The sequence below is a fragment of the Phallusia mammillata genome, chromosome 2 (assembly GCF_965637545.1).
Source record: "Phallusia mammillata chromosome 2, kaPhaMamm4.hap1.1, whole genome shotgun sequence".
In the NCBI taxonomy this organism is placed as follows: Eukaryota; Metazoa; Chordata; class Ascidiacea; order Phlebobranchia; family Ascidiidae; genus Phallusia; species Phallusia mammillata.
Window position 1 is genome coordinate 13,436,332 of NC_137253.1, and position 26,295 is coordinate 13,462,626.

The 26,295-nt window shown below is 40.8% G+C and overlaps 1 protein-coding gene across 1 annotated transcript in view; it reads right to left on the minus strand.

Moving 5' to 3' along the window:
• Positions 1 to 542: 542 nt before the first annotated feature.
• Positions 543 to 26,295, minus strand: part of LOC145212704 (ADAMTS-like protein 1) — a 59,701-nt gene continuing 33,948 nt past the window's right edge. The window contains exons 18-35 of the mRNA XM_080080929.1: positions 12,924 to 13,152; positions 12,375 to 12,554; positions 10,509 to 10,662; positions 9,952 to 10,081; positions 9,488 to 9,678; positions 8,793 to 9,043; positions 8,498 to 8,573; positions 7,959 to 8,169; positions 7,317 to 7,573; positions 6,874 to 7,056; positions 6,608 to 6,742; positions 4,151 to 4,366; positions 3,589 to 3,772; positions 3,116 to 3,323; positions 2,743 to 2,864; positions 2,313 to 2,524; positions 1,768 to 1,800; positions 543 to 1,362 (exon numbers count right to left, since the gene is read on the minus strand). Of these exons, the coding sequence (XP_079937055.1) occupies positions 1,262 to 1,362; positions 1,768 to 1,800; positions 2,313 to 2,524; positions 2,743 to 2,864; positions 3,116 to 3,323; positions 3,589 to 3,772; positions 4,151 to 4,366; positions 6,608 to 6,742; positions 6,874 to 7,056; positions 7,317 to 7,573; positions 7,959 to 8,169; positions 8,498 to 8,573; positions 8,793 to 9,043; positions 9,488 to 9,678; positions 9,952 to 10,081; positions 10,509 to 10,662; positions 12,375 to 12,554; positions 12,924 to 13,152 (3,073 nt within the window). The 3' untranslated portion in view covers positions 543 to 1,261. The remainder of the gene's footprint in view (positions 1,363 to 1,767; positions 1,801 to 2,312; positions 2,525 to 2,742; positions 2,865 to 3,115; positions 3,324 to 3,588; positions 3,773 to 4,150; positions 4,367 to 6,607; positions 6,743 to 6,873; positions 7,057 to 7,316; positions 7,574 to 7,958; positions 8,170 to 8,497; positions 8,574 to 8,792; positions 9,044 to 9,487; positions 9,679 to 9,951; positions 10,082 to 10,508; positions 10,663 to 12,374; positions 12,555 to 12,923; positions 13,153 to 26,295) is intronic.

Sequence of the window (26,295 nt, forward strand, 5' to 3'; positions counted from 1 at the left end):
ATCGGAAGATCAAAATTTTGACCCGATTTTTGAAAAACTATAAGGCTGTAGCGGTGTAGCCTTTCCGTTTTTTCGGTTTTCGGAGGTCAAAATATTGAAGAAAAATCCGGTTTTCGGTGGGTTTTCGCCGGAATATTCCAGTTTCAAACTTGTTAAGACCGGCTTCTGCCTCGTACCGAACCTCCAAACCGGTTTCAACCGGAATCGGAGAGACAAAATTTTGACCCGATTTTCGAAAAACCCTTAGGCTACAGCCTTTCCGTTTTTTTGGTTTTCGGAGGTCAGAAAAAAACGGTTTTCGGTGGGCTTTAGCCGGAATATTCTTGTTTCAAACTGGTTAAGACCGGTTTTTGCCACCAACCGAACCTCCAAACCGGTTTAAACCGGAATTGGAAAGACAAAATTATGACCCGATTTTCGAAAAACCCTAGGGCTTTAGTCTTTCCGTTTTTTTTTCATTTGAAGATTTGTTCACAAATTCGACTATAATATGCTGCGAAGATGTTTTTCACTTTTATTTTTAAGCTAAGACTCTTACCAAATTACTTTTTTGCATTTATTTACGAAAGGGAAAGGAAATGTGAAAGCTCGCAAAAAGAGAAAGGACAAGAGTCAAAAGTTGAAAAGTAAAAATAATGAACAACGATAAAGCGGACATGTGGTGGAGCCAGGGAACTTGTTTAGGCGATAACTAACGCAAAAATGAATGTACAAATACAGATGAAGAAAGAACTGGGCCAAACTCATGTTTAGCTAGAAGCTTTAAGCGCAGGAGTGAAAATGCAACAGGACGAAACGTGTCGCCCCTAAATGAACATTTCATAAATATAGCAGAAAAAAGGAGCGCAAAAACAAAAACGTACAAAAACATGTTGTAAAATGAAACTAAAGGCATGGGAATGTTGAAATTCATGGGAATGTTTCAGTGGTTTAAACCATTTTACCTAGTGACATTTTTGCAGATACCCGCTAAAAAATGCGCTGATCTGATAAACTTTGTTTCTATACGAGTAATTTTTAATTTGCGCAGCAAGACAACTTTAATTTGATGTGAGGTTGTAGGTTTCATTGTCGCAAAGTTTTTTGGCCAATTCATCCAACATTCCCGCAAAAAAAAAAGCACGCACTTTGCAAAACAGCATCAGGGTCGCAATCGTCCATTGCGCAGCTGCTCTAAATGACGATCCGCGGGTTGTATTCTCGCCGTGGAGGCGCGTCGTCGAGGTGAAACTGGCGCCGAATGCCCAGAGTACGATCAGCATCATCTGCATATGCGGCAGCACAGGTGTCTGTATTTGGGACAGAGTCCGATTCTTTTGATCAGTGGACATTTTCGCGATCGGTTGATGCAAGGGACACCAGCTGCGAAGCAAGTAAAAGAGATTAATTTTCAAGATGTAGAATAACGTTTTTTTAGTTACTGAACTAACAGAGTACGAATGTTAGTATCTTGTAGTATGAATAAATAATCCATGCATACAGTAAAGTAGGAGATAATAAGCAGTGATTAATATTGTATTAGGGACCCAGTTCAGAGGCTAAAAACAACAAATTGTTTTATTACACAGAGCCGTAGAATGTTAAGGTAAAATGAAAGTTCAGGAATAAAAGTTAATTGTCGTTCAGTGTGGTGGTAAAAATGACTAAGCTACTTGATATGTAACAAATAAACTGCAACAACGTTACAACCATGCGTTTTATGAGTTTGCGGGCATGCCTCTCGCAAATTCCAAAACAAGCGACAAAACAGCCCAAACTGTCACCCACCTGGTGGTAAACGTGGAGGTGTTATTCGTGCACCTGCAAAGCACAAGGAATTATGACATATGAGCGCAAACGACAAAAACATGGCAGGCAGCCCGGCATGCATCTGCAGCTTTGATTAAACAGCAATCACAAATCACAACACACAAAAAAGGCTTGGGCCGTCCAAGCCTGCGCAGCCCACTTCACACACCTCGGCGTGTCGATGGGTGCGACCGAGTCTCGGATGAAAGTCTGTGTGATTGGCATGAGAAGCATGATGATAAGCATTATGACAAAATTATTCTTTATGATAAAATAGATGGTGGCGATGATATAAAATGTTGTCCTGCGTTAACGCTATGATTAAGCAATGCGTTTTTTCGGTATTACTGAAGTGAAATATTTTCGTTAGTCCTCGACCACCTTTGCAAAAAAACATTATTTGAACCTCTTTATTTGCATCATTAATTCTGGGAATATATTTGCTAATATTTGTTTTCTTGCCTTCGCGAGGTTAATTTCTATTAAAGATTTTACTGAATAAGCAGCACATCATATAGTCTTACCTTCTTTGCATGGAAACCGATTGCAGGAACCAGAAACGTTGGGTCGGCGGTGTTTTTGACATAGTTTTCCGGCAGACTGTCGCCGCCTACCCCCGAACACACAGTGTAGGATGCGGGTTTGGATTCCGCCTTTTCCGCACGATTGTGAGCAAACCGACCATGGACTGACAACCCACAAAGGTTCACATCTGCTGTTCGGACAAAGCTCTTTCCTGTACAAAAAAAGTAATTTAATGAACATCTTTCCAAAATGTATTTATGTGAAAACTCAAATCCATCTTTGAAAGTGAAATTGTAATCAAAAATCAAACTGCTAAATAATATGCATGCTACAAATATAGTCTTGCAACAATTATTGGGTGTTTTGTAAAATTTTTGACTGATGTTGAAACGCTAGGCTAACAATCAGTTGTAATGTGATTTAACTAACCTTGTTGGTTTTGGTTGTCCTTTGCAGGCATGCTTAGGTTCGTTAGTTGTTCCGTTGCCCGAAACACAGAAGATTCGTCTTGTTCTACGCCCAACTCCCTTTCCGGCACACTTCTTGCTGCACTGTAAGGAAAAATACTGCCCATAAATTCAGACCGAAGACCATGCTTATTGCTTTAAAAACTAGAGACATCTCAAAACTAAGAAGATTCTCGTTTACAGAAGCTGTCCAAAATCACGAAAAGCTCAACCTTTCAGTTGTATTACTCACATGTTAGGATGGCTGACATATGCAATCGTTGCTTTAAAACAAAATTAAAATCATACTAAGGTTTTAGTTAGGAACTGCGCATTATGTTATGTGAGGAACTTACACGGCGCCAGGGTCCAGCTTTCCACACAGGACATGGACCGGCTTGACACTGCATTGTGTTGTTAGGTTGTTGGTGTTGGGAAAGACACTCCTCGGCAGCGACCTCTCGTGTGCTGCCGTCCGACATTAGCACAACACAAGGTGTCGCTCGTGTGCGGACGCCATCGCCACACGTAACGGGGCAATCTCCCCATGGACCGATGACAAAACTGCAACACAATAATCATCATGTTTTAAAAAACCTAAGTGAGATATGACTAAGAGATTTGTCCAGAAAGGAACTATTGTAGTTATCATATCATTACAAGCAGGTTAGCATCGTATCGTTGTTAAAAACGTACTTTAATATACTTCGGAGTTAATGAACAGAAAACCTTAAAACCTTGACTAATTGCGGTCGTCGTTTTGGCTATTGCTTTAACAAAAACACATGTTATTTCAAAATGCGATTAGCATTTTGTTGAGGCAACATACTGTGGAGGGCAGTCCACTCGATTACAAGGCTCCATTTCAAGAGCAGGTTTCGGGAGTCCAGTACAGAACCATTCGTCTACTTCCTTGCTGCGCTCTTCGATGCAAAGCAACCTTCGATACCGTGTACCTCTACCGCCGCAAGTGGTCGTACATTGGGTGTAGTTTCCGAACTCATACGAATATTCTGTGACAAGATGTAAGAAAAAAAGGATCACTTAAAGCTAATTGAAGCGTAAAAACAACAGAGTGTTTAAGCGAATCCCACTGTACTTATTTATAGATTCTATGCCATGCTAATTGGCAATCCTTGGGAAACCGGACAGATTCGGTATACATGTACTGTCTGTAATCGCTTTGGTGTATATACTGTGATTTATAGCATTTGAAATTTATACAATTTTTTTTGTACAAATTCTACAAACAATGGTTACCATACCAGTGACAACAAAACTGAAACGCTTGAATAAATCAGCAAAACACCTGAAAGCTTGAATGAAATTAAAAAATATATACATAAACCATTATATAAATGTTAAGAAATAGTTTCACGTGTTTTCCTTACCACTTAGACCTAATAGAAGACTTGTGGTAAAATTTCCACCCTCGTTGCTTGCCGTGCATTGGTAGAGACCCTCAGTTTCCATGTTGGCGACAGGAATCTGAAGGATACGATCCTGGTGCATCAGTTGGTAGTCCAGAGTTCGGCCCAGTTCGACCAAAGGAATGCCGTTGAATGTCCATTCTATGCTTGGTTCAGGAAAGCCAGTGACAGGGCAACCTAAGAATCAGAAAGTACGGATAATGATGTTATTTTTGCATGTCACAGATATTTAGAAATGTGTTTATTAAACAAAATAGATGTATTTTCAGATTTAGATTTGAAAGTATACACACCTCCTACACTGAAACGATATAAAAGGTGAACACGTGAAATTTATTAACCTAAAACGACTTTTTAAGTTAGCATTCTTCTTGGGTTAACATTAAACACAACACGTGTAGTGATTGAAGAGTGGAGTCAAACTGTATAGGCACAGTCGTGTTTTTCAGAGAGATATGCCAGGCTAGAAGAATAGTTTTCAACTTTTTAGATTGGATTATTTGCTACAACTAATGATGATTACTCGTAGGTTACTGTCTTCTGCGTGTTGTCCTTCGCTGCGCTTTAGTACAAGGTTCGAAAAGTCAATTAACGCAACCCAACCCACCAGACAAGTCGGTAACATGAACACGTATAAACCGGGCCTAAAACTGCTACCTCCAGTGTTTACATAATAGCTAAATGCCACGACCCGTTTGACGACAACCAAGAATTCTCCGACTGTTATTTCCCTAATGTTTGTACAGATGTATCGTATGTCCGGTTACTGTAACACCTTATCACCAATTTTTCAACAATTGTTGTCTGTTAAAAAATATCGGCATTTGAGAAATTGTCAATCATAAATTCGTACATAGTATACGAAGTAATCCAATAAAAATCAAAGATTGAGCATAAACTGATACTATATGTTACGTCTGTATTGGCCATGGATTTAAAAACAGTTACTGAACCGTTGTGGATTTCAGGAGCAACAGTCGTTGGATTAGCAATAAGATCGGCACTTGGATCAGACATGTCAATTCACGGGGTTGATCAAAAGGCTTTTCGTCGTTGAGTTACGGTATATCTTCGTTGCTTAGACATCTTAGATTTGCGCGAGTCGTATTGACGCTGGTGGCAGATTAAACCCTTGTTTGTGACATTTTATTTGCGAAAAGGATTTACATGCGCCAGCTAACTTCTGATCCCTGGCTTGAGTTAATTCAATATCTTTAGCATCGTTGGGACGCATTTTTGGCAATAATAACAAACCGATATTTTTAGCATTGCACCATACTGTGTGCCGTTGTGTTTTCTTGTTAGAAAAGTGATCGAACTACAACGGTGTAATGTTTTTTTTTAAATAAAACAATTTGGTCCAATTTACACACCGGTCCTTTTACTATGTTGTACCGTCAGTTTTAGTGCAATATTAGCTAACCACAAATACTAGTGAACGAACCAGCCAATATTTCAGTGCAAAAAAACGTTGATACGATTCGTTGTAAAGACAGTAACGGATTTTTAGCGGATTTTTTGAGCGTACAAATGCACTAGCTTTACAAAAATAAACGTTGCTTCAATCGGCAATGACGCATTGTGTGATAAGGGAACAGGGATCGAAACAAACAACAAACAAACAGGTCAATAAATGCACTGGACAGTTTATGGTTTTGCGGTTTGAGACTTTGACCGTTATTGGCACACGAAAATCACTGCAAAGGTTCCGCTGGCACGCGATTTCAAATCGTAAATCAGTGGGAATAAATCCATGTCAGTGTGTCAGCTCGATCGGCAATAAAACACATGCTTCGCGACAGTCTGGCCGCTTTCCCCCGTCACCAGACTAGGTTTAATAGGCAAATATGCGCCACTGGGCAACCAAGCGTTGGGCAAGCACCTGTTATCGACCGGCTGAGTTAAGAGTTACAATCTTATCTATTTGACGTGCTGTTTGTCCTGAACGGTTAACATGGCGTAACATTTGACTAGGTTAGGGGCTTTAAACCGCGATTAAGTGATCTATAACCGGTGTTCAAAGGCCCAGGAAAGATCCAATGACGTCACGAGGTGTGATTTATGACGTCTGGGTCTTAAGAGGGCCGCTTTGTACTTCTAACGCCTGACCCCACTAAATCACCCCGAGCAAATTGGTTGCGTATGTGTTTTTTGTAACATTGAATTGTTTCTGCGAATTTCAGCATGACTTGCGTTTTCAGTGACCTTCTCATCAAAAGAAGTAAACTCATGTACAAACCCAAGTTAAAACTTTAAGTTTTTAAGAAATTGCGCCAAGACAATAAGCAAACACACAATTATTTTTGATACGTATATAAACAGTCAAGTCAATGTAATTTCGTCGCTTAATCTGAGACCTATTTTTTGTGAGGAATAATGTTGGTTTGGTATTGCTTAATGTATTTGAAATGAACTTACTCATCATGACACTGCTGTAAGCCTTGACGCGGTACGATTCAGTAGCGGGACTTGTAAGCAACAATCCTGGCAAATTTCCCATCATTCCGTCGATGTCCGGCGCCTCGTTCGGAGTTTCCGTTAGATGAGGCGGGTCTGTGGAGTTATATTGTAAACTGGTTTAGCGACCAAAATAAGCCATAGATTAGGCCAAGGGGAATACTTATTAGCAAATGTTAGTACTTTTGTCTATTTTGTACAATTATGCTCAATGCTTTCCCACTTACCTATAAGAATGAGTGATGATGCTTGGTAGTCACTTCCTGATGGGTTACTGGCCTCGCACCCAAATAACCCTTGATCAGCTTCGGTAGTTGGGTAAATCTCCAAAGTATTATCGTGCAAGGTACGAGCATTTTGTCTCAAGCCAGTACTGTCTTTAGACCACAAGACGTAGGCTTTTGGGTGGGCTAAAACAATAAATTGTCGAAATCAATCATCTTTAAAGAACCCTTTTTTGTATTTATCCTAAGGCAAAAATAAGAAACCCATAATAGTTTATTTTTATTTAATAAATTTGACCCATAATAGTTTAGCCTTACTTCAAAACAATCCTGTGTGCAATATATCAAATCTCATACATGTACGCTTAAAAGAGCAATGTTTTTTTTTACCTAATGCATAAATCGAAAGCCTTTTTTAAATCCTATTCAAAACAACTAAACCTTACCTGCCGCTGGACATCGTATTAGCACTTTGGATCCCAGCTTTGCTGTGATACTGGAACCCACAGTAACTTCCACTACAGGCGAAGTTAAATCAAAATGGGGTTCTGTTGTCGAACGGATACGTGGAGGCACAGTTACAGTGAGTGACGTGAGAGCAGTGTCGTTGCCATAGGGATTGCTCGCCACGCACGTGTAGCTACCGGAGTCGCCAACCTCTGGGTTGTATATACGAAGCGACCCATCGGCGAGAATGTATTGCCTGCAAATGAAAAGGTGCATCGTTACCACGTTTTTTCTAGTAAAGTATAGATTATGATCGAAAAGGAATTTTGAACTGAAATAAAAAGGACTGTATACTTTTGTATCAGTTAATCTTTACTTTGTATTTGTCACTAGGCCATTAGGTACTCTTTTTTCATTCACATAACCATTATGATAACTTCTCTTCAATTTAAAAAAAAATTAAAAACTCTTCAATTTTACCACTGTGTGTCATGAAAAGAAGGGACAGTTAAGTGCAAAAAAAATGGAAATACACGAACATAATTATAAGCACATGTATTTTTCTTGTTGTTTTGAAATGAGAATTAGGACGAGTTTAAATCTAACACCGAAGCGTACCCTTTTAATTTAATCTAATTTACCTTTTCAGATGCTCTGGAAGTCTTACGTCCTCACGGTACCACGTGATGACGGGAAAGGGATCTCCCTCAGCTTCACAAAAGATGGTGACACTGACAGCCGCTCCCACAATGAGATTACCTCCGACGTAAACAGTGACGTCACGTCCCGATTGAAGAGGGGATGTAGTGGGAGGCGAAGTTATGCGTGGATGCCCGGCAGTGTGGTTCATTCCTTTTGAAATAACAAAAAAACTAATTTTAAACCAATGTCAAAGTGTGGATTTTTTTAATAAGCTGAGGTGATTTACCCCTTCTAGACACATATATTTCATGTAACCTGTTAAGAATCATTATTATCTAATTCAAATGCAATTGGACAGTTTTTTATATTACGTAATAACTAAACTGCCTAAGTTCTACTTTTTGAACAACTAGGAATTCTTATAGCGCTCTTCTGGCTAGTAGTTTTATTCCGACGTTTCAACATCCTATACAGGTCGCCTTCATCTATAAACTTGATATTATGCCTGGCAACAGTAGCTTACATAAGGAATTCTTACTTGAAACGAGAACGACCGAATCGCCGACTGATCGCTGCTGAAATGCATTCACAATTTCGTTTATGTCACCGTCGATCTATCAAATAAATAATTTTAATGCAGAAGATTCAAGTAGCCTATAAACAGAGTTCATTTAATAAATAAATGGTTGCAAGACATTTGGCTTCCAATTAGGTACATGCTTGGTATATGTTACATAGGTCAAACAAAACCACCACCGAGACTTATTATTTTTGCTCATACAATAGCACTACACGCACAAACACTACAGAAAGTCATATACTGCTACACCAACCTCTGGCAAATAATTAGGAGAATCTGTTTCATAAACGTCTCGCACTATCGTATACGGGGAAGAGTAAATTCCGTTCCTCTCGTTAGGCGTCTCGTCCATCTCCTCAATAAAGGACAACGAATTGGCAAAGGAAATCTGGTCATTGAAAACTGGAATTCGCTCTTCTTTAGGAGCGAGAGAAACCAAAGGAGGAACCACCACGTCAATGCCATCCGGATCCGTAGTGACGGTTGGCAACGAGTCAAAAAGGTCTGAATTGTGAAAAGAATATATTTGGCGCCAATTAGCCTCATTGCAAAAAAAATACAATAAGTGTCATGAGTGGTCAGCAAGATCGTACCACCTGTAGCTACAATTATCCAACCGACCAAATCAGTATTATACTTTTCACAGACTTTCCATGCCCTAACTAGCCACAAAATTCCAATGTTTCTTGGGCTGTTATGTCCTAATCTGATTCCTGAAAACCATAACCTCGGGTGTTATGTGCAAAAAGGCTTAAAACTTGACGATCCAAGCCCAAACAAGCCCCAAAGTCCACTACATTTATAAAACAAATTTTAGAGCACGACATCATCAATCATGCCTAATTAATGATCAAACTGAGCCCCGAGCGTCTTCTTCTGGTGGGGAATCATTAGATTAAACCATTGCCCATTTAATCAATACGGCAACCGAAATCTCATAAAATTTACCTTCTGGGTCAGGTGTTACCAGCACCAACGAGTCAGCCCTTGATGAACCAACTAAACATGTATAAGCTCCTGAGTCCTGCAGTGCCACTTTGTGGATGCGCAATGAACCGCCAGGCAGCAGCTGGTAGCGCTCATCGTCGAAATCGATAGGTTCGCCTTGGAAGCGCCACTGAATTTGATTTTGCCAGTATCTGAAAAATGGCAAATTTTAGGTCAAGTTTGTGCTAAACAGAACATTTTATTAGACTGTTCGGAAATTGTAAAGCAATCGCAACTCGGGTTGGATAACATCGTTCATGACCAAACATGTCAAGTATACATTGTCCATTTATGCTCTTATTATGTAAAAAGTAAGTATATTCTAACAGAACGCAATTAGTTTTTTATAACACAACGCAATTAATTTTTCAAAAATTTAATTTCAAATTCATAAAGGCAGTACCAGGTTGCTACGTAGAACTTACTTTTGCACTTTGCAACGAATAACGACAATAGTACCAGCCCAAACGATCGCCCCCGATCCGATGTGGAATTTTACTCTTGCCTCCCTTGAGGTTTGGTTGAAGGGTTTGGTGGCTTGCACGATGTTGGCCGCTACACGAAACAAACCGCAATTAAATCAACAGAAGTGCAGGACTCACGGGAAATGCTCTGTGTAAGTCCTTTACGTGTCTGTCGCGTGAAATTAGCCACACGATAAAGGATATCGTTCTTGTAATGTGTGTTAAGATATTTTAGTTGGCACGATGTAAGAAAAGTGTTTTTGTGCATAACTTTAACGTAATACAAACACATTTCGCATCGTTAATGAGATTAAGTTAGTTTCCGAACCTTTCTCTTTTTGCCTCTAAACCGTGACTAATCAATTATTATGAATTTTGGCATCTTCAATAATAAGTCCAGCAAACTAACTTAATCAAAACTGATAGTTTTACGGCCCGCTTAATAGGTCTAAGCTGCATAACCATAAAGCATGCTACTGAGACAAGCACATATTTTTTCGATACGACAATTTTCTTACTGCATTTGGGAAGGTTGCAATTCTTCATGCTTGGTGGTCGTCTTTGGCGAGCGCACAACTTTGGGTTAACGATCTTTGGAAATGGATTCCCAACCTGTAGAACTCCGCACCTCACTGTGCGAGTAACTATTTCCTTTCCACAAGATCTACGACACTGTAAAATGAAAATGGTTGTTTATCACTCATTTTTATGAATGGTTTAGTTTAGATAATGTTAGCGAACCATTTAGTTGCATTGTCCCTTATGTGAAGTGAAAATTCTTTTTCAAGGTTTTACTACAACAAAACGGGATTTGAACTTGCAACCTTTGGATCACAAGGCAAAGGGGCCACCGCTATTTTGGCAGCTCATTCGGACAAAATCACATATCTTGGAATGCAAATCATTATGTCGCCTGGTATTGGCTAGCTTTCTCGTTCTATTTAAACTATTTACAAAAAAATATGCAATGACAGTTTCGTACAATAAATTTGCAACATCTAAATGACATTTCTCCACATTTGCAACTTACCAAGACAAATATTAAGCTGCATGGAAAACCCCAGTTTAAACATTACTTCTCCGCAATTTATAGTATAGCTAACAAATATTCGAGCCCAGCGAGCCCAGCAACGATAAAAGTGGCCAGCTCGACAAACTATTGTATCGCCGATGGCCCAACCACCAGCTGCTAAGGGGGAACGGTTAAATTGCCAGGCCAAATATCAACCGACAGAAAAGCAAACAAGACAGCGTGTGCTGAGATGATTCTCCGGTCGAAGAAAGCGGATGATTTTTAAATTAAACATTAGAACGAGGGTACTGGGGTTTGACAGTGAGTGCTGCTGATTTAAATTTATTGCTCCGGTATTTGAAAACCCACAATGGTTTCTATTACTCTTTGCTCTTTATTAGGTTGCTTATTAAATTAGTAAATAACAGAATTAAATTACTAATATTTCGGGGTGACGCAGGTGTAGTGTCTATAGGTTAATAATATTTATTTCATTCTAGAAAGTTAGAATATTGAATTTAGCGGAAGAGGGCTAAGCAAATACAAAATAGGGCAAAATGAACACGTAACTTTTATATTTTCATCTGTTTAGTTTAATTTTAATGGCCTAACTTTAAAATCAACTACACCGACCAACGCGTTAAAGCCTAATAATAAGGGTGGTAAAATAACTCCTGAGAACAGAGGGTTCATTTGACAGTGACATTGATATGCGGTCGTTACCCCAGCTGTAGCGTGCGCAAGTGGGGGCGATAAACGAAGGTAAAGGGTCCCCAAGGGTGCATTACGTAATGCTTGGGACCAACGCAAAGACAGGACAACAGAAAGATTGAAATTTAATTCGCGTTTTAACGATCAAATAGCAGTTAACGACTGTTTGCTAAATTTTGTTACTGTCGCCGAAATGCAATAAAGACGCAATGCCCCATGAGGTTTGTGACTGGTGTTGTAAGGGAGTTTCTCATTCCTATTTTATCAATGAACTTCTTGTCCCCATGCCATGATGAGGTCGGCTCCCGTGGTAGTTAGTTAAGTGTGTTATTTATACGTGTCGTCATTAGGGTTGACTCATCGCGCTGGAAGAATGATTAGCTGTACATTAACGGCAAAGGTTTACTTTTGCTGTAACGTCCAAACTGATCGGAAGCAAATGATGACTGTTGTTTAATAGCCGATGAGTAAATAGTGTTGTTGACAATAGGATCATTCAGGATTTTCACAAAGCCATGAATGATGCTACTTGTTCCGACAAGGGTGTGTCAATATACTTCTAATTGATTGGCAACGAGGTCGTTTTGTGCGTTTTGTGCGTTTCACAATGACAATTGCACCCTGAAAATGCATTTGTTAAAAAGGCAGCATCTTTGCTTACCGGTGGCCACTTCTTTACAACGTATCTGGGTGTACATGATCGGATATTGCATGGGCGCTTGGTTTGCGGAGGTTTGCGTGGACAGTGGAGGTCATTCACTTTCACTATCTCGCCAGTGCCCAGCTTCTGTCGACAGACGACTTTTCTTTCCTGGAAACCTCGTCCACAGAATCGGCTACACTGTAATAACAAGGAAGATGTGGATGCTTTGCAGATAATTTTAAGTACACCGATACACGTTTTTATTGCAATAATGCAATTATAACAAGAGTAATTTATATTTGCAGTAAATGTCATACTGTTGCATTTACAAAAAATATTAGATTAAACGTTTAGTGGAGATTAAACTCGTCCACGTTTGTTCACTAAACTGATACTGGTAATATGTTGCAAACTTTAATCACATTGGTCAAGTCTTACAATGTCAACAAAAACTTGTTACGAAAGTATTGTTTTGTGCTTGGGCTAAGTACGAAAACAATTATGCACCAATTTAAGAAAAGTTTTGCTAGAATTGATGAAATTTTCGTTTAAGTCACTTCCCCATACCTTTCCCCATCTTAGTCCAACCCAAACTGGATCACAGCGGGATTGAGAGCAGATTCTTTGGTTTTGTGGCTTGGGTGCTGGACACATGAGATCAGGCATTGGTTCCCCAAGACCCTCGGTGACGTCATCGTTGTCAATCCCCTCCGGTCGGCGACGACAGACAACTGTCCGATTCTGAATCCCTCGTCCACAAGTAACGTTGCAGTCCTGATAAGGGCCGATGTGCCATCTGAAAAGGTAAAATGATTACCAGTTAGTTTTTAAGTACTTTAGGCAAACATCCAGTATTTATATTTAAGGTCAAATCAAGGTATCTTTTCACAGTTTTCGCAATGCTTGCAATTGAGGTTCTGTATAACAAATGGTAAAATCAAATATTGGACAGAAGTCAATGACATATTTGTGCGTTCAAAAAAGTTGATAAAAATTCTACGATGCAAACAATGGGCAAAAAGTCTAACGACAAAAGCAAAATCGTTTAAAACATTTGACTCTTTGTGTGTTTTGCCTTGATGTGGCAAATCTGTAAAAAGGCGTGATAACCACCACAGTTTTGAAACTCCCACCCTTGAAGAGGTTTCAACAATGTCAGCGGTTATAGCTAACTGCAAAGTGACTCTTTTGATCTTTGGATTTGAAACACCTCGGCCTTTTGAAGCAATACAACTTGTGGGAACTCTGCGCAAGGTCAAAACTTTTACAAGCTTTAATAAAATATGAAAGGAATTTCCCACTATTTTGTACATATTTTAAACTTATGTATCCACAACAAGTGGGTTGTTGTAACTTGTCATTGCTTAATATAGAACAAAAACAAATTGTTAACCTAATTCCTCTTTTAACTTTCCAGCACAAACTCACGTTAGGTAATATGTGTGCTTAGTCAGATTACTCAGTCCCTATTACAATCTATTATTGGATTAGAGCCGGGCGCGGTGAGACATTTTCCCAGCAGCCTTGGCCACGGAACAAAGATTCCTCTTCGGTAAACAGATTTGCGTCTGGAATAACCAGCGTCTTGAAAAAGATAAGAAAAAGAACAAAGTCTTTTCGGGTTTCGATTTCAATACACAGACTCGCTTTGTTAGTGATTTTGTTTTTTCCAGGGTAACAAGATTTAGGGATCATAACAAACGAAACTGCTGTGTTTTTAGGATTACGCAAGGGATCCCGTTTTGGTGTATACTTTAGAGTTGCGCGGTTAAGCTTAAAATAACTTTACGTATTTGTTTCTGTGAGTCATTCTGACGTGGAGAATTCGTCAGTGTTTTTTCATCATTTTTCATTTTTTGCCGAATTAAGCCGATTCAGTATGTTTCACAAAGTTCAAAAAAGTTTTAAAGAGAAGCGATGTGTAATGAATATTTGACGCAAGAAGGTCATAAGTAAAGGTTGCAATTTCCAAGTCGTTTAAGACTTAATTGTGAACCATTGTGGGTTCTTCCCCGAATAAACAATAAAACCAAACAGTAGCTTCACAGCGTAGGCGATCGAGTCGAACAAAAACTTCCATTGTTTGTTTCACAGTGGGCGAGGGTCCTAAGAAGTATGACAATCGCCGTCTTGTTCACTTCACTTGAGTTCGCGCAATTAAATCATTCCCATTATCACGTGATGGGATTATAAAACTATAAAGGTGAAGATTTTAAGAGGATCCGTTGGCAAAATCAATCAGACATCCCGGTCATAAAATGAGGTACACATCAAACCTGTTACCAATTCCCTGACAAACGTTAAACATTTTTTTATCTAGTATCAAGTGTCCTTTCCCTTTACGATCACTATACTCCGGTGGACCTTTCTGGTGTGCCACGGCCGTAAGCAGAATAGGTAATCGGGGGGAAACGCATGGGCATCGATTTGCCCCCGCCCGCCGGCCAAACACTTGAGGTGCATGATTAAACGCTTAAGTTCGCAGTCAAAGGCTCTTGAGCGCGCGATAGCATGGGCGGATCAGGAAACCACGAGATGAAAACAGGATATAACCCCAGGTCGAAAAGTGACGTAAGTCCCTGTACAAAAACGTGATTCACCTGACCCACGGGCGTCACCACAGAAAACATGCGCTCACTCAACAACAGTAAACCGTTAAGTGGAAAAATGTTTACTTTTGCTGTATTTGTTTGTTACTCAAACCACGATTTTGGAGATGAGGGCATCGGACAAGGGGATAGTCATTATCGTGATGTTTGGTCTTCAAGTTTCAACATAACACTACAAGTCACGCACAACCAAAGCTTTTAAGATGTTACCTCTAGTTCCCAACAAGTCCAACAAAGTGCGAATGGATAATTGCCTGAAAGGTCAAGTATTTTCTAATTTTCATCGAGTTGAAAACAAAAACTATTTGAACTATGTGAAGTTCAGTTTGCTTGGCTGCTACTTTATAAAGCTTTCCATTGTGTATCACTCCGCACTGATCCCAATCTTCATGGTTTTACGTTTTATCCTTACTTAAACGCAAGCACAACAGGAAAATCCGCCTGGATGTACAAAGCGGAAACGCAATAGAGATTGCTCATCAGCATACGGTCGAAGCGATAATTGCTTGTTAAAACAGTTGCAACCCTCAACAATTTGAAGCATCGTGGAGTTTTGCAAATAAACGCGTCCCGTAATTGCCTATCACAACAAAGCGGGGATCCTTTGAACATAGGGCAAAAGTTAGGATTTAGATCGTCGCGGAAATGCCACTTGCGTTTGAAAAACCGAAGCTTTTTTTCCGTTAAAAATTGTGATTGACGGTTGGTTGAAAAATTTGCGAAAGGAAACAAAACTAGTGTAGTTAATTATAAACAGCCATCCGCTTCAAACTGAAGACAACGTCACGTTTCGCTCAAGTTGTCATTCATTTTTCAGGCGTATTAACTCTGAACTGTTTAATTGCGTTTCGCAGCAGTTGTGTTGCACAAGGCAATAAACTATCTTATCAAACAGACCAATAGCATTCGTCATCTAATAGTGCTTAGGTCTCGGCAATCAGTTACTTTAGGGCATGTACCATGTCAATCATTTCTAATCACAGCAATGCAATCAATATTGACGTTAGACTTATTACACACTCCACACCTGTTCAGCATGTACTTAAGCCACTGTTGGAAAAACGAGTGCTTGCCCGGCGATTCTACGAGGGGCCAGAAGACGATAACCCCTCTTTAAACGTACTTGAACCCGGGGGTGGGGTCGGACTTATCCTCGGCTACCGTCGCTGTTTACAAAACGAATCGCCCTGTTTACATCACAAACAGGATTACACGTAACCCGCTTCTGAGTCACGTGATATAGGTGGTAAACGTTAGGTGGCGCTAAAGGATGGAATGTTTTCACAACTGTTTGTGAATCCTAACAAATATTATAAATAATTAATATGATCTGAAGTTTTTTTACCCGTTTGGTTCAGTATATGGTTGAATATGGTTGCCAACTCGAGAGCAATTATGTGGTTTCATGAGGCAAATATTTTTCTATATTTCCTATTGTTATAACCCTATTCATCAAAACTGGAGATTAATGGATGTTTACAAAACCCAAAGCCGTTTCAGACGGCAACGATTTATATTAAAATAGAAATCAATAAAACGTTTGCGGTTGCGATACTTCTGTGGTAAGAATTTATATTGCAGATTTGACTAGCTAGAGCAAAATGTTCCTGGACTAGCTTGGACAGAAGCAGAAAACAATATTTTTCAAATATCCACGGGTGATAAGGTGGCATGCAAACAACCAACTGCGATATATGCCTTCCCTTTGTCTACGCAAGGTAAATACTTTCCTAGAACTGCCCAAGCCGTTTCCCCAAGCGCCAAGCTGGCTGCGAGGACGCCCAAAGCTTAAACAGTAGCCGACAGGTCATCAGTGAATAGCGGGCGGCGCCGACTGTTTGCTCTGACCAATCGAACTAAGTCAGGCCTGAATGCTTGTCGGGGGCCTTTAATTTTTAACGGCGTCCACCACTGAAAGACCAATATGAAGATCTCTGGCACCGATGCGTGCTTCCCTTAAAAAGGTCTATTTTGAAACTTTCTCATCAGGCGGAATTAAAAATGCGTCCGGATATTGGATATTTGCGAGGGCGTTGCCAGTCAAGGATAACTCGCCACGAGTTTGGCGTGTTATTAGTGGTTATGCTAAAAGACACATTGTGTTGACAATTTTGAGATACCAGGGACCGACACAGGTCTGCAACGAGTAATTTTTCCTCCTCTTTTGAACTACGTCAGCTCTAAAGCGAATGACTTTCCCATGCTGGTGCTAACTGACCTTATATTTATAAATAGTGGCATCGTGTGTGCAATTAGTAAACCAACCCCCTGAGAAGATAAGATCTCGTTTGTGCAAAATTGATGTGTCCAGTCACGCGCAAACGAACACCCTGGATGCGTAAACGCCATTATTTACGGTGTAACACCTTCTTCAAAGAAATCTCCAACGTCCTTATCTTTACACAACATCAAACTCTTTCGCATCAGTCAAAAGATCAACCACTGCCAGGCGGTCGAGGCTTGCACTTTTACAGGCCAGAGTTTGAATCTGATCCGAGTTGAAGCGAAGTGGGACGTCACCAAACGAATCCATCACTCGAGTTTAGCGACAAAATGCCATCGACGCGAAGCGAGCTAGTGTTGACCGAGTCTTCAGTGACTGCGGCCGGTAGCCCTGGGTAAACATTTTTTACTGATTCGTAAGGGACTCGAAGTGCGGCGTGGCCCGGTCGATGGGCGTAAACAAGGCCCTGGCTCAAAGACTTTAAAGCGTTGGGGTAATGGCATTTTTCTTTTGAAGTAAACTGTCCGAATGGCCGATTGAAAGGCAATTAATTTGTGACACACGGCGTCTGTATGTGTCGAAGAGCGACAGTGATTGCGGCGATTGCCAAAAATTGGTAAATAATTTGGCTCGCAGTGTAAACGTAACATAAGCATAAGCAAAAGGACCAATAACCCACAAAACGTGGACAATAAATTATTTAGAAATTCCTGAAAAGCTGTCACTGTACCTTAGGCTTCGAATGCAAAGACGAACAAAAAAATGTATTAGTTTGCTGTCTACGACTAGGGTTGGCAAGCTTGTGAATTGGCTGGTCAAATACCCAACCTTACATATGACAACTCACAGCGTTTCTGGTCTTACCTGATTGGAATGCCGTGCGCGGCTCTTGGCTCCGCCATGTGAAACAACAGCAGGAAAAGAGCAAATTTAGCAGGAAAACCTGACAACACATTAAGCAGCGAGAAGCCACCCACAAACCCCTTTATGCGGTGGGTCCTGGCGGGCAAACGGCGCCTGGATTGGCCCGCTTGCGGTAATTTGATGGCGTTATTCAGGAAGTCGATTGTTTCCAGGTCGCGGCTTTGCGTAGTGTCCTTGCAGGAACGTGCTCGTTGCCCAGTTACAAGCTGCGAAGTAACTACGTTGCCTTTATATAGGCTCCGCGTTTTTGCGGCTGGGTAATGGCGACAACCAATGCGGCATTGTATTCTTTCACTGTTGAGTGGCAATGCCCCCGATTCCTCCCTTGAAGTCCTTGCTTCGACGGTCAATCCTGTCGGCCGACAGGCCTCTATGGTTGAAGTGCAGTCGATGGGCCTTGAGTGGTGCTCAGGCGACGTGTGCTCCTTGTTCAAGTGACTTTGAGCTTCCCTTTTAAGAGCAGTCGACTTTGTTACCAGAGTACTTGCGACCGGTTGATGCCAACACGGTTGTGACAACGCTTTAGGATTAGCCAAGTAACCGCGAGGCGTCCTGATTTTGTGCGGTGGGCTCCAGTGGCAAACCGCATGGGATCCGTCGGACTCCGACTGTTTAACCGCCTGGCGTTTTAGGGTGGGCAACAGCGGCTCTTGGCATCTTGACTCGCATATATTTGCGGGTTGGTTTGGAGGTTTGCCGCATTGGCATTCAGTGCAGACGATAAAATTTTGCGTGGGCAGGACGCAATCTTGTGAGTCCGCAATTTGAAGTTGCATTGCGCGGAGTAGAGAATCTAATTTAAGACATAACTAACTTTGTAAACCACATGATGACTTGAAGAAACACAAATACATAGAATTGTTAACTCTTTTCGTCTAATTGTCAGACAATAGTACGTGGTATACGTGGAAAACAGTAGCAGTCTTTCTGCAAATTTCCCAGCAAGACTCTTGCCTCAAAACACAAAGTCTATCGCGCGTTCTATAAATTTGCAGAAGTCATCATGAAATGCTAATCAAATCACAGCACTTTAAAGCTTATCCCTGTTTGCAAAACTGCAACAAAAACACACCTAAAACTGACCCCAAATCTCCCCTCCCCTCACTGTAGGTTGGTCGGATAAAAACCTGAAACTATTTGTATCCTCGGTCCCAGGGTATGTTGTTAATCCCCTGACGCCCTGTAACAAGCTGAGCGACACGGGTAAGGTGTAACAAATTACGAGAAGGGCTATCAGTCGTTTGGTTCGAAACTGGACACTGTTTTTCAAGATTCCTAAGCAAACGTGGGTGTGCATTTCGGCAGTGGCCACTTATAGCTAACTGCTGACGACTAACGTACTCCAATGCCCTAGTGGTTGCACCTGATGCTAAGATGCTTAAAATGTATCAGATTGCCCGCTTTTGTGTTACGTTAGGTATGTGAGGAAACAACATTGCAAAACATACTGCATCGTATCAAGAAACAACATATAGAACACAGAATAATAATTAAATGTAAAATAGTTTTGCCTATAATGCGATTGCACGCATACGCAGATATATCTCGCCCAGTTTTATCATTTGCTTAAAAAACATAACTTGGCTACTTTGCAACAAAACCGACACAAACACTACAACTGTACACACAATGTATCAGTACACAACCTCTCACTGTGAACAGAATCAAAGTCAAGGGCACTTAGGCACCTGTTAAGAGGCGAGCGGTTGAACAATTAGCACATTGCCCTCATCAATGTCTGCCATTGTCACATTACTCAGCTGCTGCCAGGCTCGGTCGTGGGTGATCAATACTTAACAGCACTCAGCCGAACGTGCCCCAACCGGGTTTCTCACCCCGGACACCCATGAGGTAAGACCCCCGCTTGCGGCTAAGGTCACGTATTTTTAAAATGTACCCCCACCCCATGTTTTGTAGACCCCGAATCCCGACCTGATGGAACGAAAAGCAACCACAATGGACGTTGACGCACGCTGTCAGAGAGGATTGGCAAACGTTCTAAATTGGTTCGCTTTCTTGACTTTTCCGGTGCCTGACAACAGCAATAAAGCGCATCTAACTTTCACACGCTTTTCCCGAAATTTTCACCACGACTTTTGTGCAAAAAAATAAAATACGTTTGTTTTATTTTAAATAACGACAATGAGAAAATAGGCCAAACAAACTTATTTTCCATTTTTCTGGAACCTTCCAAACTAAAAACGCTACATATTTTTTCAAATCTAAAAAGAACCTTGTGCAAACCAAAAATAAACAGAGCGTTCGTGGGCCCTTGTCAGGCCTACACAACAAAGGGCAAACGCCCTATTTAAGTGGAATTCAACTCAAACTGTCGGATGCAAGCGATTTAACAGACAACGGAAAGAAGTCATGCATGACGCAACTGGTTGTGGAAACTATTTCAAGTATCGTTGGGGAAATCAGAAAATCGCTCTTTTGAAACGACCCCGTATAATTTGTTTACAGCAAGCGGCTCTTTGGTGTTTTCTGAGGTTCAACAATACAACAGACTCAATACATTCGGCCGAAGAAGCTTTGCAAGCCTTATTAAGTACAGACTTTAAACATCTACTTTATTTACGAAGCGTGGTTTTCAACAAGATTCGTTCAGTGAAGCGTTTTGTTTTGTTACTAAGCATGCAAAACAAAATTCGTTAAAATATATTTTTAAAAGTAAGTGTTACCATGAAGTTAGTGAAATTTGTAACCCAAATGTCAAAAATTTAAGAGAAGTGTAAAAAAAAAGTACTACGATCATGTGTACAAAATTTTCACACTTTCTTATGTAATGAAATTTGGTTTGTAAGGCTGCCTGTTACTTTCTTACACCAGGCAATACGACTTCTAGAACAGGGCATCTAAAGTTACGTAGTTGTGAACACGACAGCCATCTGTTTTGGTTTCCTAAGGTATCACTTTATGCAACCACCGCGGCATTCAACAGCTGCTTTAAACGGTGTTTGGCCCCGCAAACGAGCGATGAAAGATGGACATAGTTCACGTGGGAATAAGAAAAAGAAATCGGTCTCTTTCTCAATCGGCATAACACAACTAAGACAGGCATAATCGAAAGGGGAAGAGAAGGCTTTTCTTTGACAGGTTATTACTTAAAAATTATCCTCGCTAATACTCATTACCACCGCAGAAATGTATTTGTTTATGCAGCTAATAGCCTGTTCGACAGCCATGGGCGATAATCTGAGAGTAAAAATTGCTTACCATTTTTAGGAATTTTAAAAACCATTGACTGCATAATTCAGAAATTCAAAGGCGAAGCTAAAGCCTGGATTCGTATGATCGTAAACTGTTCAAGAGGCTCTTTGTACTTCACCCCAAAGAAAATAAACTGATCGCAAGGCAGTTTGCTCACGCGCGGACCATGATCAAAATCAACATCTCTTGTAGGGATGACTGACGCACTTTTACAGAAAGCGAAGTCGGCACGAACTTCAGAGCGCCTTGTGAAATATCATGTACAAACGCGACGGGATCCGACAAGGCGGATCGCGGCCCATTGTTATGTCACACTTGAACGTGATGCCGACAATGCGCGGCATTATGAGGAACTCTGCGGCTCGGAAGTCGCATTTATCTTCACACGCGCGAGTCCCGCAGATTTTGGAACTCAAACAGACAACGCGAGTGCGGAACTGTTGACGTTAAAGCGACTCACTTTGCGGATGCATGAGGATAAGGGTTTTCGGCTCATTTCAAAGCAGAGCTTCTAATGCTTACATGGGTTTAGCGTTTATTTGCTTATGGCTTTATGACTGTTTTGAACAGATTATTCACGATTTCACCCTAACCTCCACCCTGTCAATTGGTTAGAATGATAAATAGATGTTTCAACCATTTAAGCATCATTTTTTCTCTTTCTATTATGTCCTATCAGATTCTGACTTTCTACCATTTGCATTTAAAGTTCGCGTTAAAGTTCCTAACACCACAAGGCAAAATTTCAATTCAAACAGCTACTGATCTCTCAAACACATCGGCTATTGACCACAGACATTGTTAACGGTCTTAACGAAGCGCGGCTAAACCCTGGCGTTAGTTATATGAGAAAGGCTGAACAAACCTCACATTCAAAACGTAATGCTAATTTGGCGGGTTAACCTGAGCGGACCCCGAACGCAATCGCTTATGACCAATTTGGTTCATGGTTGGGATCTTATAAAGAAGGGGACGTGTGAGGAGAAGTAGGTTGTTGCGTGAACGGCTTACGTCAGTACATTACCTATACGATACATCTTTCACAGTACGTAAGATCCCCTACAAAATAAAAAGTGGGCAAATTGTAACCAAAACGGCAGCATTATTAATGCAGCTTTTGAAAGTTTAGACGAAAGTTTAAGAAGTTAATTATATTGTTTTCTCTAACGCTATTTACATTTAAAATTAAAATTATAAACCATAAAAGCAAAACAACGGGGTTGTTGCAGCATTCCTTAACGTCACGGCTCACTAACGTAAATTTCGATTTGACCTGTTGTTTCCCAATGACCCCCAGCGCCTGTAACCAGCAAAAGTGACGGCACGGGCTGCTTTGTTTGACAAACCTTCCACAAAAAGCGTGAAATTAGTGAAAACAACCTTGGGGCGCCGAACAAAGGCGTCGTTCTGTAACGGGGGTGGAAAAATACCACACGGGGTCCTGTTGACTCACGTGACCCGTTTTGTGTAACCCGATTGGATGAGAAGCAAACGCGCTGCTAAAGAACTACATCAGGCACGAATAGTTTATTCTCGTACAATGGGGGTATTGTTGGGAGGATGGCGACAAGGCAAGTTAACTGCAGCACTGTTTGTTGACCATTACGGGCCCCTGCGCTAAACAGGCAATTGAAATTTTTAAGTGGCCGTGCTTCCGAGAAGAGTGGAGCTGATTGTATCCCAGATGGAACAGTGAAGACTATTGCGTGAAGACCAAGGGCATTACGTGAAACTTTTAAATGTTTCGGAATCCGGTTTTTAGAGTTTAAGAAACCATTTAAGAAATGCCACAACTTTTAAACAACAAGCCTTCCAAACAAAACAAATGGTTGATCACAAGATTTTTTTGATGAAATTTTAGAGCAAATAGGCCCACTCCTCTCGTTACCACCCGCTTATATGATCAAAGCTTCAGTAATCTGCCTTTTTTTCAATTCTTCCTAAAGCGCACCGCCTGTCATTAAAAACTCTGACATACTCGTTACTCATTTCACAGATTAAAACAATATCAAAGCAACATTTTGTACCACAAGTGTTTGCTTCCTCACGCCACGACAAAAGACCTCGTGTCAAAACTATGTTTAGTTCGTCAATATAAGCTCAAGGTTTCTACTGATAAGGGAGATGGCGCCACAAAGCGACAATTGTGCTTTAGTTTGCTCCCGTAGTCTCCATGACGTTGTGCACGGCGGTTTGAAAGATATATGGCAAGTGGGCTGGTTACCTGCGTCAAAACCTGTTTTACTTTTGGTTTTATGTTGACCCAGTGGTCACGAATTAATTAGGGGTCGTTGACCTCTGAAGAGGACAAAAATTTTCGAGAAAAGTGTTGCATCAGCAAAGTTGCACCAAACACAGTTTTACAAAACACGCATCCCATTGATTAACTCCGTTATTCGTGAAAATTAATTCGAATCTCCATTAAAAAATAATTTTGTCGTAGTTGGGAAAAGGTAACTATTTACTTCCGATGTAAAAACTAATGCCATATTACATATTCAAAACAAAAGTTTTGCAAGGGCATAATATGAGCAACCAACGACGCCACCAAATATTTTCGTCAAATTACGTAACCACTTACTATTTGCCCGAGTGTGAAAATTACGTAACCACTTACTATTTGCCCGAGTGTGAAAATTACGTAACCACTTACTTTATTTGCCCAAGTTTTATTGCCCCATGGTTATCTTTCACAGCTTGGACACATTTTCTCACTAAGACTGTCGACGAGAAACGAACCCTAACCTGAACACTAGCTGTGAACAGAAAATGGCAAAGAACGATGACGGACAACTACAAGGAAAGGTTTAAGTGACTGGTGGTGAGCCGGCAAACCGCAAACTAAATAGGCGTTGGACATATTGTCAACTATATATGACTCTTTAGGATTGACAGGGGTCAAATCAAACTACCCATTGCAATTTACCCAGCCATCTTCGCTCACGCAGCGGTCTAGTGCGATTGAGAGGGTTAGTGGGTTACGCTGGGTAAGTTTTCGAGTCTACATGAGGTATTGACAAGCTCGCAGCCGTTTTACTAGGAAGACGTCGGTTTTGGGCAAAACATATCCATTACAGGCAAAACAGGAGGTCGGTTAAAGTAATTGCAGCCTTGCTCTTAAAGGGGCTTTAACTTTGTGTTTTGCCACTGGGAAATACAAATTTGAATTCCGGTGGGTTGTTGGTTAATTCGTAAGAGTTGTTTACAAGTAACTTTAAACCGAACTTTCATTTTAAAGCCTTAAACTAATGGGTTTGCGGCACGACGATTTTGGCATTACAGGGTTAAAAACAAAATAACTTGCATACAAGCATGATCAATGGAAAATTCCTAAAACCATATGTATTTACGAGACTTGCTTCTGATAAATGTTTGTAAATACGTGCCTAACCTTGACATTTCCGGCAACTAGTAAAAACCAAACACCTCTCTGTATGTCTCCTTTTACCTTAACTTTCCTTCTCAAAGGGCAACAGAACAAAACCCAACACACCAAAAAGAAAACACTGTGATAGGCTCTTTGGCCATACCTATAACCAGGACCACCAGCATTTCACATAACGACCTAGTATAAAAAATTAGAAAATCACACACGTAAATCTAACGTTGCAATTATGGGATTTTTCCCCTCACTCGCTGCATACTATAACTAGCCAAATATTATTAACGTTTCAAGGTATGTGCTATTGGCGCTTGCTCTTTTTCAGGTAATGATTTCCTCCGACACCGCCAATCCGATACTTAACTTGGCTGAAAGTCGCCGGCAACATGGATGATGAATACAATTACGGTCTGAGCTTAGGACGGCACCCACTTATGAGTTGTAAGAACTATGCCGCGACGCCCCGCCACACCTGCTATTAGTGTGTGCATTCAGGCGAGAACTGTCCGAATATTTCATTAAAATTGTCCCAAAACCGACTAGTTTAGGCTGTTTTTTGGACAGAGGTCAATCAAGGACGCAAAATCGGTAATTTTTGGGCGATGTGTGCTGAACACAGATAATGGAACCTGGTAGGTGACAATTGTAAAATTTTTAAGTCGTTATCGCGCCTTCTCACATGTTTGCTGTGTAATGTGGGTTGAATTGCGTCACTTTGCAATGCTGTGCAATGTAAATGTCGACAAAGTAAAATAATCACTTAAAACTTTTATTGAGCTTTGTTATAGGAAAATGCAAAATTTCACCACACAGTCTTGTTCTGCATCTCTACAGTAATTACCACATTCTAGCAAGTTACGAAACACTAAACAATAAATTCCGCAAAGACAAAGTCACTTCCCTAGTAACGATTGACAATCTTGTTTTCACAAGCTAATAGTAATTCGATTTGGACTTTTGTGGGGCGTAGGCGCATTGCGCTGCCACAGCCTTTCTGAGGCCAGCCAAGTGCGCAACAGTCATCATTGAGGCTACAAATGCACACCCGGCAACATAAACTACGAGCGACCGCCAACATACAGCTGTGTGGCCCGGTAAACATTGACATACTGCCTGGTATTGGCTTGTAAAGTAAAGCGCTCCGTGCATGCAATCAAGCATTTGAACACAACTCAAACATTTTAACTGCTAAAAACGGCGCCACATTAACCTAGGCACCAAACTAGCACGCCGTTGCATTTTCGCATTGTTATTGCACGTTGTTAAATAAAAAATGCTACTATTTCTTAAAACTGCTCACACCCATTAGCCACACGCTTTTGGACACCCAACACCACGCAAACACTAGAAAGTGGTTTTTAAAGTCCCCCGGGAAAACGCACCCGACCTTGTTCTCCCGACTGATAGAAATTTTACTCTAGCGCGCTCCCAATGTCAAACGATTGACGTTTTCATACGACGATGCCAAACGATGTCCAATGTATGTTTGTTATCGTGGGTAGAGCGTTGCGACACTTGTGCAAACAGAGAATGGATTTTGAATTGACAAGATTTACGTTTGTGACAATGCTGTTTTTAAGGTATTCT